The sequence below is a fragment of the Mus caroli genome, chromosome 8 (genome assembly GCF_900094665.2).
Source record: "Mus caroli chromosome 8, CAROLI_EIJ_v1.1, whole genome shotgun sequence".
In the NCBI taxonomy this organism is placed as follows: domain Eukaryota; kingdom Metazoa; phylum Chordata; class Mammalia; order Rodentia; family Muridae; genus Mus; species Mus caroli.
The window spans coordinates 12,412,994-12,428,404 of NC_034577.1; the positions used below are offsets into that span (position 1 = coordinate 12,412,994).

At 40.0% G+C, this 15,411-nt stretch overlaps 1 protein-coding gene across 1 annotated transcript in view; it reads right to left on the reverse strand.

Moving 5' to 3' along the window:
* Window positions 1-15,411, reverse strand: part of Csmd1 (CUB and Sushi multiple domains 1) — a 1,596,626-nt gene that overhangs the window by 184,186 nt on the left and 1,397,029 nt on the right. The window contains exons 27-30 of the mRNA XM_029480674.1: window positions 13,610-13,801; window positions 8,976-9,114; window positions 5,564-5,751; window positions 1,473-1,667 (exon numbers count right to left, since the gene is read on the reverse strand). Of these exons, the coding sequence (XP_029336534.1) occupies window positions 1,473-1,667; window positions 5,564-5,751; window positions 8,976-9,114; window positions 13,610-13,801 (714 nt within the window). The remainder of the gene's footprint in view (window positions 1-1,472; window positions 1,668-5,563; window positions 5,752-8,975; window positions 9,115-13,609; window positions 13,802-15,411) is intronic.

Sequence of the window (15,411 nt, forward strand, 5' to 3'; positions counted from 1 at the left end):
CTAATTAGCACACTATTAAGTCCTAATGGACAAACAGGACATTTTCCATGATTAATAAACTCTGTAGAATGTGGTAATACTAACAGGGAAGGCACTTGTTACTGGNTTGTTGAGACAGTTAATGACTGTTGGGAGACTGTCCCCAATATTCCATTACTGTGATTTGGCAGGCTCACCTCTTACCTCAGGACAATAGCTCATATATCTGACAGCTTTAACATATTCAGGGCCAACCAGTAAAGGCTTAATAAACTTAAACAAACCACAATCACTCCCGATATCATATTGCAGAATAGTTTTACGTTCCAAAACATCTAAGAGGACTATTATGCTAGCTGGTTAATACAAGCCAGCCTCATTTGGGAAGCAGGAACTTCAATTGAAAATGTGCCTCTATCAGACTGGTCTGTGGGAAAGTGTATAGTGCATTTGCTTGATCCATGATTGATGGGAGAGGACACAACTCACTGTGGACAGTGCCACCTCTGGGAAGGTGGTCAGCAGGCTGAGAAAGAGCAAGCTGGTAAGTCGAGTTCCTCCATACACTTTGCTTTGGTTCTTGCATTCAGGTTTCTGCCCTGACTTTGCTCAAAGACAGAGTATGACCTGAGAGTTTTAAGCTGAAATAACCATTCCCTCCACAAGTTGCTTTTGATAGAGGTGTTTTAATACAGCAAATAAAAACCCTACCTAAGATAACTATTTCACAATTTTAAAATGGAAGTGTTCATTCCTCTTTTAGACAGAAGATATTTCGGTAAACTAATCCCGAAGGGGAAGTTTCCACTGAGATACTGTAACTCGGGCCATCTATGTAGACAGGTCACTGTTTCTGNCTCAGCTATGTCAGTTCAAACTGGCTATTTCAGAAAAAAAGCGTTGCTATTTTAAAAGCTTATCAACCCAAGTTCTAAAAATATTTATGAAGAATGGAAACCTATTTTATTTTAGCTTGGTTGTATGAAATCCAGTCAGCTCATTTTGCAAATACTCCATTCTTACATATCATCTAACTATATCATTTATCTATCTACCTGTCTGTGCATCTGTCAATCACCAACTTATTCACCAACCTCTATCTATCTATCTATCAATCTATCTATCTATCTATCTATCTATCTATCTATCTATCTATCTATCATGAATCTATTGATTTATCATCTATCTACTATCTATCTTATCTGTCATCTATATTCATCTCTTTATTGAGAAGCTTCTATAGAATGTAATCATGCACATCATGTGTGTATTATATGAAAAAGTGAATAAAACAGATGTAAGAGTTTCAAACAATGTAAATTAAATTAAAACATTGTTCTGTTCAAGAATAATAGCAACAGATAATTGACTGTCCTAAAGACTAGGTAATAACAGTCTAAGTGACTGAGTCCCACCATGGCTGGGGATTATAGTCCTGGACAGTGAGACTGCACAGTATGTAGAAGTGGGAAGAGAAACTGAGTCAGAAGTACCTTGNCAGGCAGGTAGTGCCNGGTCCCAGGACGGCTTCCCATCAGGCCCTGTCACACACTCAATGGACGAGGGACCCACAATCTTGTAACCAGAGTCACACTGATAGGTAACTGTAGAGCCCAGTTTAAAGTCAGTTCCAATCCTTGTCCCATTCATTATGTTCCCAGGGTCAAAGCAAGCTTCCCGGGGTTTCTCTGAAGAAGAAAGTACACNCATGCCATTATTACATCTGTGCATAGCTATTTTCTTTGCTTTTTTGCCTATTTCATCCAAGGCCTACCATGGTGTCCAGCATGGGAAAACATCTTAGAATTATTTCCTCATCAGCTAATGTCCAAGTTAACTTACTAGTGCACAGCAGGGAATTATTTTCCAATAAATTATATTTACTCTTTTGAAAATGACATTTTTATTACAGGGTGATATAAAATTATTTTCATGTAAGCGAAGACAGGGTGTTTTGTGATGTGTCTTTTTTAGCGTGTTGAGGGTCTAATTGGTANACATTTTAAAATTGATGGAGGAAAATTTGAGGCTCATTTTCCAGCTGGNTCCTGACTCATCCCCATGTGAACTTGTTGCACAGCTCTCAAAAACTGACAATTTGGCTTTGCAAATGAGAACCGGAGCGTTCCTTGAAAATCCCTTGTACCTTCTCATGGCAATGCAGGTAGACTCAGGTTAGAAACACAGAGAACACTCTGAATTATGGTTCTTGGGGCTGGTACCTTGAAGACTGTCAAACTTAGCAGGAAAATGACATCTGATTGACAAGTGTCAACTACTACATCTGGGGCCTGACAGTTGCCCCTGTGATTTTTATCTTAATTGCAGTAANTGCATTTGCTGGCTGCATGAGGGCATGCCACATGCCAGACTGAGCTGAGCTCAATNCCAACTATTGACAACTTTGTTCCATGGAAGTGGTGACAGTCTGAAGTTCAGATCAAGGCTGGACACTCACAAGGACACATGAGTGTGCCCCACTGATTACTGTGACTACTGACTGGTGCTACATAAAACCTGTCTGAACAATCAGAGTTTGTTGCTATTCAGTCAACCTTAGTTCCTTCTGCTTCAATGGGTCATTCAAAATATCAACAAGTTAATCAAAATCTATATGCAACCACATGTTCTGTGAAGTTTGAGTCATGCTTTGCTTGTTAAACATATCTTCATTCTTCACCTCTCCATGAGAGGGCCTAGTGAGGCTGAATTTCCCAGATTTCCCAGTGGGTGTTACAGAAGGCAGAAGACACCACTCAGNTCCTTGTTCTGGTCTTCTCTTTGGTAGTGTAGGAGGTGATGGAGGGGAAGTGAGTTAAATAGTAGTAATTTAGGCTCTGGGATAACTTCAAAGCATACTTTGGGNTTAAAAACTATGTCTCCATGAAAAAGTTTATAAATGCTAATTCTTCGATTCACTACAAAAAAAATTAGGTGCCAATCATACATGCAAGAAGCATTGTGACATACAAGTGCTACACTGAACTGCATTTTGTATTTTTGTTCTGGGATCAAGATTGGTGATGCTACTTTTATTTCTTCCTGGTCATGGTCAACATGTTGTTCATCAATTAATCTAGCAATTAATTAATCTAGCATGAATTAATCTCAGGAAGTAGAGTGGTACAGAGATGGTCAGATGTGCAAGAGAGAAAAAGGATGGAGTAGGTTTGGAGATAACCCCCAGGGCATGAATGACATGCAATTACCGGGAAAGGAAAATATCAAATATCACATCTTGGCGAGTCCTACGGGAAGCACGAGAGGCTTGTCTCGCTGTTGCATTCATTAGTTTTCAATATTTTCATTTAGATTTTTAACACTCTGTGGACCAACATCAGCAAATGGAGATCTCCCTGGTAAACATTTTCCAAATCTATATACTATGTCATAGTTGGATGCACCATAGACACTGAGCCTGTTATGTGGTAATTTATTAAATTTAGCAAACTAATTCAGTTTTATATATATTGGTCNACAACATTGATTTACCTGAAACCCATTTTCTGCTACCCATGGTCCCGCATCATGTAGCTCATATGCAGAGATCAGTGTTTCTAGTCACTTCATTAAGAGACAATTTGGATATTTCAAATAGTAGCTGATAGTCTCATAATTATTTATAGTAGTTTTGAACCCTATGTATTTCATTGAATATTTAAACAAATAAAGAACCAGAAAATAAATAAAACTGCATTTTTTTAATTCCTGTTTGCTTATATACATCAAAGTTGCCCCATTTCATTGTTTATTGAGTCATTCAAGGTATGGCCAAGCACAGGTTTGTTTGCAAGGTTCATCCTTGCCTCATTAAAAACTGAATCTTTCCTGTTATGTCAATCAGTGTAGAGCCATGGCCTTGTCTTTCTTTCTGATGATCTCTTGCTATAAATCTCTTTCAGACTCGTGTATGGCTTGGTAAGGCATGACTTACACACCCCTCTATTTCATGCCACTGACTGAGTTGCGTGGCTGGTTTGCCTTTAAATGCCTGCATCTCATCTTTTGCTTCCATTTACCGATTGTCAGTTCTGTGTGCTCAGTGATAAATCACAGCCCTGTCTCTGCCTACATTTTGCTATTTTTTTTTAATTAGATGGCTTCATAGCTCTGTGTATTTTTCTGTTGTTTATGTCCATTCCACTTAGGAATACCTTTGTAAACGCCTGCTCCGTATAGAAAATTGGTACATGTAGGACCCCTTGGGTGACTACACATGGTGTGGCTGCCCTGGGACCACTCCTGGCCTACTGTATCTAGCAATAGTCTCTGCACTCTGTTGCACTCACCCTAAGACTGCTTGCCCTTCATAGTGTATTGACACTAGTCCATTTAACTCCTGGGGAGTCCTTCCCACTGACCTCAAGAAAATGTTTTAAACATTAAAAGCTATAAATATCCAATTAAAGAATGAATATTTGGACTGAATAAGCCTAAATAGAGAGACCACCCTCATCTCTGGTTGTTCATATTATAACTTTATATTACTTGCATTTAGTGACTTGATTAACTATTTGGGCTGTAGCTAGCATAGATCAGCAATAGACTTGGTGAGGGTCATCTGGAATCTAACACATATGTCATCTGATATGGTACATATGTGTAAGGGCTGTTCTCATCCCCCAAAACACAGCTGTTTNTACACCAAAGGCATAGCACAACTGCATGATTTTTATCACATGTTTTAAGAAAGATCCTTATATTTTTGGATTTTTGAGATTTTAAGCATTTTTTTTAACTGAGAGCCATATAAAGCAATACAAATCCATTAAAATGGTGACTAAAATAAAACATACCCTCATTTTATTTTATAATTTTCACTTCAAATTTAATGATGTCAATAAATGCAATTAGTTAAATTATCTGCTTACTTATTTTTACCCAAATCCTCATTACTATGGATAACATCAGGCTAAATTCTAATTATTGTTGTGTCTTAATCTGTCCCTTCCCTCATTTATACATGAATTCATATAGCACAGTGGTATTTGTTTTCATTGACTCTATATCAAAGAGCTTGGGGTAGGGTGTTTTTGAGTGTGGCTGTTTTCCTTGGAGTTCAATAAATCCCAAAGCATCCACAGACAATGAATCTGAGTATCTGAAATATGAGTATCTGCCTGGGCCAGAGCTTCTCATCTAGTCTGTACCTCTGAGTGAGGAAGACACAGAGGGTGATGGGTAGTATCTCAATGAGAAGACTGAGGCAATACTATCTCAGTGAATTTAAGTCTAGGCCTCCTAAGGAAACAAATCAGAAAATTCTAACACATATCAAATGATTCTCAGATGTCATCAAATCAGTTATTGCTCCTGTCACAATCAATCCTCAGATGAAAAAATATGCCAAAAACATTTTCTCCACTTTCTCTTATTTTCCATCAGAGATAGAAATATTTTTAACACATGAAAGTTGGGGCTCTCTTCTTCCAAAACACACACACACACACACATACACACACCACTCATGCATGCAGGTCAGGAACACATGTGTTTGAGATATAGGATCTCATGAAGAAATGCTGACAGCAGAAGCAGTGCCTGTCACAAGTTAACTTCCCCACAAGTCCATCTCATCACGCACCTTTAAATTCAATGGCGAATCCCGACAGGCCAACAGAAGCATCGCTCCTGAATGCCAGGAAGAGGCTGTTACCACTGCTCTCGATCCTCTCTGGGGCTTGAGAGCCCTGGAAACTTCCAATCAGTGGGCTGTTGGAGTCCTCCCCTTCATAGATATGCAGGAAGTCATAACTCGGCTCCATGCTAAAACTACAAGGAAGGAGAGTGTCACCTATGTCCCCAACACAAACTCACCTCTTGTCTTAGAGTACGTTTTTGGAAACACATTACAGTTTAGTTTGCCTTTGTATCATAATTTAAATGATTAGAGTAATCAAAATTAAATACAACACTAATCAACACGCTAAATTAGAAGTATCATTTGTCATAATCTCTATCAGTGTTTTGCATAATGGCCAAAATATTCAATAGTAGACAGCTTTGAGTGGAGTTAAAACAAAACAAATAATAGTAGCACTGGTGTGTCATCCCTTCCTCTTCCCATGAACTTATTAAATAAAGGCAACTTGAAGGAAGCCAGACNCAAAAGAGACAGATTCGTGCAGAATCTTGATTATTAGGTGAGGATTTTGAGATTTAAAATATACATTATAAATGTTAAAAATTAAAAACCTCTCATTGGTTTATTTTTACATTAAAGACTGTAATTATTATTGTTTCCTTAGTATGGGGACCAATGGTTATGGTTTCTNCCCACAAACATTCACTATCATGTTAACCACATTGAATAATTCAATCCATCTTTCTGTTATTCCTTCACTATCTTCCTCCTTCCCACAGTCTGTCTGTCTGTCTGTCTGTCTGTCTGTCTCTTCCTTTCTAATATTAACATCCAGTCCATGTTACCACCTGCATTGTCTGCTCTTCTCAAAGGTCACAGTGACATCACTGTTGGTTTTTTAAATCTATTTGTAAATTTATAAATTTGTAAATTTAAATTTTATTTGCAAGTTTGCTGCTGTCAGACATGAAGAAGGAAGAGAAGAGGTACAAAGCTCAGGGATTTGATGTAATCACACATGCTATGTTTGATTTTACTGGAAAAATAATTTTAGTCATGGTCATTTTCATGGATAATTCTAGAATCTGCTCCTGTACCATCCGCAGTGTCTAGCAAAGGTGATTATGGTCATAATTGCTCACTGAATACTGAAATTTAATCAGCCATGGTAAATTAAAAAAAAAATTGTGCTGAACCTCTTTTTGGTTGTACACTAGTTTTGACATAGAGTCCTGGTGCTTAATTTATAATTAATTCCAGTTTCCTTTGTAATAGTCAGGTTTATTTCCACTTTCCATAGCATTATATACCTATAANCCTTAGTAACTTGCCCACGTCTAACCCAGTCTATGTAGGGAGTTTCGAGTGGCAGTGAATCAGCATTACAATACGGTCTACAGGGACAGTGATAAGCCTTGTGCCTCTGCAGTCAACAGTACCAGCATACACTTCCCTATGGTCCTAGAATACTCTCCTCCAATTTGCTAGTGTCGGACTCTCATCATCCTCACAAGAAAACATGAGAATCCAGTCTTCTGGGGAGTCCTCTCAAGACTGTGTGGCTGATGCCCACACATGGAGGCCTTAACAGTGTGCCTTAGATTCTTCCTTTTAGAGCACCCTTGTCCCCATACACCATTCTGCCTACTTCCTTCCCATCCTATGGATTCTGAGACAGTGACAGATTGGTGCTCATCTTAACACAAAGATTTTAAGCTCAGAGAAGCTGCCTGAATGTAGTACAGATAGGAGACAAGCTAATGATTTTCAGAACCCAAGAGTTTGGGGATTATCTGTGTTGTATTTCTTTCAGACATGTGTGTAAAACACAGCAAAGAACCTTCCTGTGATAAATGTCCTTATTGATCATCAAATGAACTGATGGCTTTCATCATTGGTCATTGCCACAGGGGATGTGTAAAACTGGGTAATGAGGCTCTGCTTAGATTCAAGGGTCAATTCACTCTAACTCCGGGGATCAGATGGACATCCACCTTTTAAGGAAGGTCTACCAAACACCGCAATGTCCAATTGCATGGCTGACTCCAACCGGCTCAGGCCCCTCATTTTGCATGTTGGCCGGGCGTCCTGAAAGTATTTGTACTTTTGGTTATTAGTAGAAATACTTTCAGGAGAACGTGCCTAGCTACTGGCTAATGCAGAGTCTCAGACCCATAAATTTTCCTGAATCAGAGACAACNGAGGGAGGCTAGCACCCCTGAGGGGCTGAGTGTTGGCTCAAAGGCCCTAGGCAAGGAGCTTGTTCCCTTCCAGAGAAATCAAATATCTAGTCTTCTTTGAACTATGGATTAAGAGTCTAGCTAGCAACCACCACCCTTCAGTTATTTAGCTTTTAGAATATCACATTAGTTTATGTTTTTTTTTTAAAGAAATCAAAGCATTGTTTTTGGATAAGATCTCAGGATTCACTAAAATTTAGTTACCTTATAGTAAATACTAATGTAATAATACATTACTGTATAAACTATTTTCACTCACAGTGAACAACTGCCTGACAGAAGCAACCAAAGGAAGAGATGATATATTCTGGCTCTTCGTCCAGTGGCTATAGTTCATAATGCTGGGAAGGCATGGCTGCTTCTTATTCCAGCCATGAAGGTCAGAGGTTATGGCCTGGCTCACTTATATTTTGGTGTCCCAGAGACAGCCTAGCTGTGAGCAGGGCTATGATATAACCACTCCCCCAGGCTCCTCCTATATGACTGTATGCTATGAATGAGGTCTCATGTTCAGGAGGCTCTAAACCTCCCCTAATCAGCACCGTAATCTGGTGCTCAAGAGTTCACCCAGGAGAAGCAGAGGGCATTTCCCATTTAAGCCATAGCCACAATGGAATTGACTTGAGTTTATCCTACAGTACTGAATTTGATCGTCTAGTGTAGCAGGGATGAATGACCATTCCTTAGACACTGATATGGCGAATCTTCTGTTTTTATCTCTACTTCATCCCAACAGTTTTAATGATGGAAACAGCATCACCCTGTGGACTGTCAGGCAGAGCATACTGTGGGAAAAAAAACAAAACAAAACAAAGCAAAACAAAACAAAACAAAACAAAAAAAGCCTCTGCAGGCTGAAGCAAATGGGCTGTTAAGGGGGGTATTCTCTCCAGCATCCACAGCATGTTTTTTAACAACTTCTTTGAAGCCTTCATGTACAAAACACACCGTGGACCAGATGGCTAATGAATGAAAGAAACCCATGTGTGTCTTTCATGTAGAACCCTGCTCATCAAGGTGAAATCTCTCCTCCCCTGCCACCCAGCCTCTGACTGGGTATCTGAGCTAATGATTCACTGCCTGGAAGGTTGCACACTCTGAGGTAACAAATGTGGTGAGCTGGGCACGGTATTAAAATCCCACTAAAAAGAGGTCGTCTGCAGCACACATACCTTTTGAATATCAAGGCAATGACAAAGTCTGGGTTCACCTTAATCCTCCAGTCGCACTCCTTCCCAGGAGGGTATGGCTGTGGGTAGTTTGGGGATAAAATCACTCCAGCAGGGCCTGTCAGATTCCCACCACAAGCAGCTGTCACAGAACAAAGTCACAGGAGAATTTTTTTTTAAAGCAGAGATCCAGAATACCAAACACATGTGGGTAATTCTTTTTAGAATTGGTGCAATTAGTCCTGATTAAAAGGGCTTGGCAGAAGGAAGACCATTCATCTTTCGCTCACTTGGCCTTCTCTCTTGACACTAAGTTGGTTTACCCTGGTGTTGCCCATGGGGATTCCTTCACTGGCACCAGAACCAGTGTGTCCAGTCTTCTATCTGGCTGAAGACCAGTGGCTCTACAGGAATCAGATAGAGACCATGGAGGCATCCAGTCCCATGGACTGAACAGTCACTAGGNTGTTGGACTCTTCAGTGTGGGTAGATCCATTGTGGGTCTGCTCTGACTGATGAGCANCCAGTCTTAATGACCAATTTCCAGGCTCTCAGCCTCTCAGAGGTGAGACAATTGTTGTTGCTATTTTAACATTGACTGATTTAATAAACATTTACCATGTATGTATATAAAAAATAAAAATAGAAATAGAAAAAGAAATGGTGTAATTGTCCACACTTCCATCAAAGATGTATTTTGCCTACAAATATGGAGACAAGTTAATAAAGGCCCCCAAGTCTGTGCCTTTCCGTGTAATCACTGGGAAGCTTGGATTACATCACAGCCCAGGTTTAGAGAAAAATTTCAAACATCTCTTCTCTCTCTCTCTCTCTCTCTCTCTCTCTCTCTCATCTATCTATGTATCTATCAATGTCTGTCTATCTATCTATCTATCTATCTATCTATCTATCTATCTATCCATCAACTATCTACCAACCTACCTATTATTTTTGAGAGGCTGACCTTGCAACCACCATGATTTTCATCCCTCCCAAGTATAAGGGTTATAGGCATGAGCCTACACCACCAGCTAGGTCAAATTTAATCATTTACTGAACCCTCACACGTTCTACATGTGCAAGTACACACAAATGCATATATGTCCTCAAAGACAAACTTGATATAAACNCCTTCATGAATGTCACCACATGATCCTAATAATTCTAAAGGTTTTTCTTTGTGTAAATGAAATTAAAGAAGGTGGAAGGACGTAGTCCACAGTTTTCAGTATTGACTGGACTTTCAACAGTCACTTAACATTCCTGAAAATCCAATTTTTCAAAAGGAGAAGTACAGTACAATCATCATGTTCTGTGTAATAAATTCAGTCTGGTCAGTGCAAATGCTGGGTGGCATGGAGAGTACATTCAAGTTATATGAAACATGTTGATGGAATAGGAAGCCCTGTGCTGGGATGAAGTTGAAGTTCCTTCTTAACAGCGATGTGGTCATCATCAGGTGGTNCCTTCATAGCTCTCGTGGCAACTCTTTACCCTGCACTTAGAATGGATGCTTACTGCACCTGGCACAAAAACTGGGATCTGACGGAGTAGCCTTACTGATGTAGAGGGTGGAAGTGCCTGGAAGCTGAGAAGATTCTATTCCATGCAGGGCTTCAAAGATGAAAAGTGACAGATTTGGGGCACTGTCTCAGAGGGGTGCTCAGACTATGATTCAAATATTGACTTGAAGGAAACAACAGGGAATCTGGTTCCCCCTGCTGGTCCCAGGAGCTCCACGAAATGAGGGTGTTAACAAAGAGTATGAGGTTAAGTAGCACTGTTTCGGCGTGTTTGCTCTCTCAGAGTTTGGAATCCTTCATTTTAGTTTCATTAGNCTTTAATTAGAGAGCTCATAAAACNTTTCAGATACGATTAGAATTTAGAAGATGCATTTCAGAGAGTCTAGAAAGTCTACCTTGGACTGCCTGTATACACTCAATGCATGCATGCATGCATGCACACACAAGCTCATCACACAGGTCAGCTCCCACTCCACACAGCTGGTGCACAGAACTCTACTCTAATGAGACAACCAACATCTCTTCACAAAACCCTGGAGCACTTGCACCATGGTGTGAGACACTGAGGCTTTAAAGACTCATCCTGAGGGTCAGGGCAATCTCCAGTCATCAAATAAGATGTGCAGATTGATGACATATGGATACTTTTTAGAGCTCTATAGAATTTGGACTCTCACAAAAGAGACCAAGCAAAGCAAAACTGGAGGGTTGTGAGGGACAGGATGCACCATTCCAATGATCAAAGTTACTGTGGAGANTTCATCCCTTAAGACTCATCCATATTGCTGAGGAAAGGGCTCAAAGATAAAGTGCACAGTGTGCTAGGATGAGAACCCAAATTTGTTCCCCCAGTACTCATGTATAAAGCTGAGCGTGGGCCATGAATAACTGTAACCATAGTGATGATGTGGGAGGGTGGAGATACATGGATTTCAGGACTTGCTATTGAGCCTGGCTAGGCAAACTTATGAGCTCCGTCCTCAGAGAGCGACTCAAAAGTAAGATGGTTAAAGGAGACAACTGACATTGACTCCTAGGATCCACATGCACACACACACATGGGTAAGCACAATAATACATACATGTCTATAGCTATCCACCTACACATACATATAACATGCAGACACATACATATACATGTACATGTATGTGTGTATATATATATATATATATCTCCAACACACTCATATGCATATACATATAACACCTAACACACTCATGCACACACACCATACAGCATACAAAGACACATACACAAAGACAGATACTGAAACACGCATGCAATACCCACATACCCACACACATACACACACAGAAAGAGAGAGAGANAGAGACAGAGACAGAGACAGAGANAGAGCACTCAAGATTGAAAGTCCAAGTTAGAAGTTCCATTTTCATGGGGCCTTCAGAAAGAAAAAGAAGAGGGAGCAGATATTGAGGAAATTAACAGCAAATGTTGGAAAATATGTGTCATGGGGAACTGGTGGGTGTAGAGAGAGCCACTACAGAAAAAGAAAGCAGAGCATATTAATGATGAAGAAAAGGGATAGGAAGTTAGCTGGCCAGTCTACAATGCACAAATCCCACAGCCAGTCATCAAATGGAAAGATAAGGCTCAGACCCATGTCTAACCTAAGATGTAAATTAAAACAAAAAGAAGGTATCTCTTCCTGCTCAGACCATAAGGTTAAAACATGATCCTAAGTTGTGTTCTTCTGGTCAGAGAGAATAAAAAACAAAACAAAACATGGATAATGACGAGTAGGGTTGCTGTAAATGAAAAACATAGATACACATAGAACACATATGCACACACAGCAATGTATAACACACAATGACCATGACATGGGCACACAAAAATACAGGCACAGAGACACACATACAACAGACACATAATACACATACAACACAGACACCACACACATATAGAAAGATACATATTACATAGATACACACCTAGACATTTATATATAGACATATACATATTACATAGACACACACATACAATACAGCTGAGCAATAAAAGGCAGGAAGAGAAGCTCCATTTGCAGGGAGCTTCACCGAGGAAAAAAGATATTCACAATGACAGCTGCAAAATTCTGAAAAATACCCAAAGCATCACAAGCCTCCTGTTAATGGAGTGAGCGTCAAAAGGCTGACTGTGCTCACAGCTGAGGGGTTATGAAGATACAGAGATGGCTAAACAGGGCTGGCCTTCCTGGAGGCCAGATGCTAATAACAGAGCTCTTGAATTTCATCTGGCTTCAAGACCCTGAGAGAGTCCCTCACTTCTCTGCCATAGCCTTTTGTCACAGATCAATTAAATTCCATATTTTTTAAGCAGAATATCTAGAAGTACCAACTAAGCCAAATAGTTTGTTAAAANAATAATATTTAGCTAAATTTTATTTGAAATTACAATTAAATACTCTAAATAGACATTTTATGTTAAAATGTTTAGCAGAACAAAGGGCAATTTACATGTAATTCCTGTTTTAGATGAAAAAAATCTATTTTCCTAAAATCATATTTTTGAAGATCATCTTAGATGTCTATTATGACCATAGCTGGCAAAGCCATTTGTTACTANATTAATAAGTTGGATGGAGAATTTTAATTAGTGTTTTACATAATTTTATTATTTATTTTCATTGTCTCCAAGGGCAATATCTGCTTTTCAGAATTCTATCTAAAATGTACAGATGTTATTAAAAAAATACTTCTGAAAAGAGAAAGTGCTTTTCAGTAGTATGTTTTGCTTGAAGGTGTGTTTTATATTAAACATATGGCCAGCAGTGGTAGGCTTATAAGTTTTGCGCCACNTAAAATTTTAAGTTTGGATTGGTTGATATATATTTACATAAGAACTGTTAAGGACAGGAAAATGTTAGATAAATGTCAATTACTGTACATTAAAGAAAGAACATCCTTTATTTCATCTAATAAAATAGAGGTTTGCAATAAAATGTCTGCATTGTCTCAGAGAGCCCAAGGCCATTTAAGAAGCTCCTGAAATGTTCTCCTAAGGAAACCAAAGGTTGGCAGGCAGATTTGAAGCATGCATTGACTGCATCCATTTCTGAGCGTGACATTTCCATTCCCTGGGCCCAGTACCTATGCATGAAGGAGGATCTGGCTGCCAGAAGAAACGGTTGTTCAGCTGCACACACGTGATCTTGGCTGGTCCTTGGAGCTGGTATCCAGGGTCACACTGGAAGGTGATGGTGTCTCCAGGTTCCCGGCTGTCACCGTAGCGGGTACCATTCTGAGGCATCCCAGGGTCATTGCAGGTGGATGCAATGGAAGCTGCAGAAGAGCAAAGGAGAGCTGTTCAGGTGCCTGAGAAGCAGGTCTCCACACTTGCAGGGGTGGCTGCTGCCTCTAGGGTACAGCACTCGGTGTTGGTTTGGTGCACCAAATGTTTCTGGGGAGCTTGCGGATAGGGGTCTTTCCTTTAGAGGAGGATTCAATGCTATGCCCTTTGCTTCTGCTCATGATGAATAAAATCTTACTGAAAGTTGCCCACTTATGAAATCCTAAATATCAATCTTATCTTATTATACTTAGTATATATTATACACACATTCCCCTCTAGTTTGCCCTTCTATAATAATTTATAAATATCACAATTTAAATGATTTAGTTAAAGAACTGTAGCCTCAACCTGGAGACTGCAAGTGCAAGGGGAAGGTTTCCGTGATGTGACCCATGTCACAGCGACTGCAGAAGTGGGCCAGGGGTCAATCTTATCAAAGGCACCACAGAGCCACAGGTTACTACTTTCCAGCAAAATGATCAATTGCACATTTTAAAAAGCCATGTAAATTAGTCACTTAGTCTTTAGAAAACACCAGAAGGTATGTCCTTGGAAAAGAGAGGGAGGACTGGAGAGGGAAAGGGCAGAAAGGAGCACAGTGAGGGATGTGGAGAAGTTGAAGAGAGTGGGGGAAGGGGAAAGTGAAGAAGAAAGAAAGAAAGAAAGAAAGAAGGAAAGAAAGAAAGAAAGAAAGAAAGGAAGGAAGGAAGGAAGGAAGGAAGGAAGGAAGGAAGGAAGGAAGGAAGGAAGGAAGGGAGGGAGGGAGGGAGGGAAGGAGGCTTGGTAAAGTTGCTCATTGGGTAACTTGCTGTTTGTCCAAGCACTAGGACCTACTTCTGTATCTCCAGCACCCATGCAAGAACCCAGGCATGCAGTAGCACTCAATGGTAACCCCAGTGCTGGGGAGTAAAGGCAGGAGGATGTTTATTCCCCACCCAGTCTAGGCAAAAAGGTAGCCCCANGTTCAGTGAGTAGGCTTATCTCAATAAGTCCAATGCTAAATGATCAGCCCCGTAAACAGTGTTATATTTCTGAGGGTTATGTGTGGGCATAGTTCTTTCTCCTCTCTCTCTCTCTCTCTCTCTCTCTCTCTCTCTCTCTCTCTCTCGTGTGTCTATCTGTCTGTTGGTGTGTTTGTGCACATTCATGTGTATGAGAGTATTTGTGCTCACATGTGGGATTTAAAGGGGCCAGAGTTCATTCTCTAATTTTTGAGACAATGTTTCCCCCTAGACATGTACCCCACTGACTTGTTAAATAGTGTGGCCAGTAAACCTCTGGGAAATCTTCCTATCCTGATTGGTTGGTGCTGGGGTTACAGGCACTCAGCATCACACCTATGCTTGTATAGAGGTACTAGGAGATGGACCAAGGTCCTCATTCTTTATGTGCAAACGCTTTACCTACTAAACCCTCTCCCAAGCCCACAAGGTCATATCATAATCCTCTTATTCTCCTCTTATGTGTGTATTTTAAAATANCTGAAGTCTCTTCTCTTTAGGTTCATGTAAAGTAATAAAATTAAATTATATATTTTCTTATTCTAAGGAAAAACTGGGGCATACAAAGCAATCATATCAAAGTAAAGCCAAGATCTAGC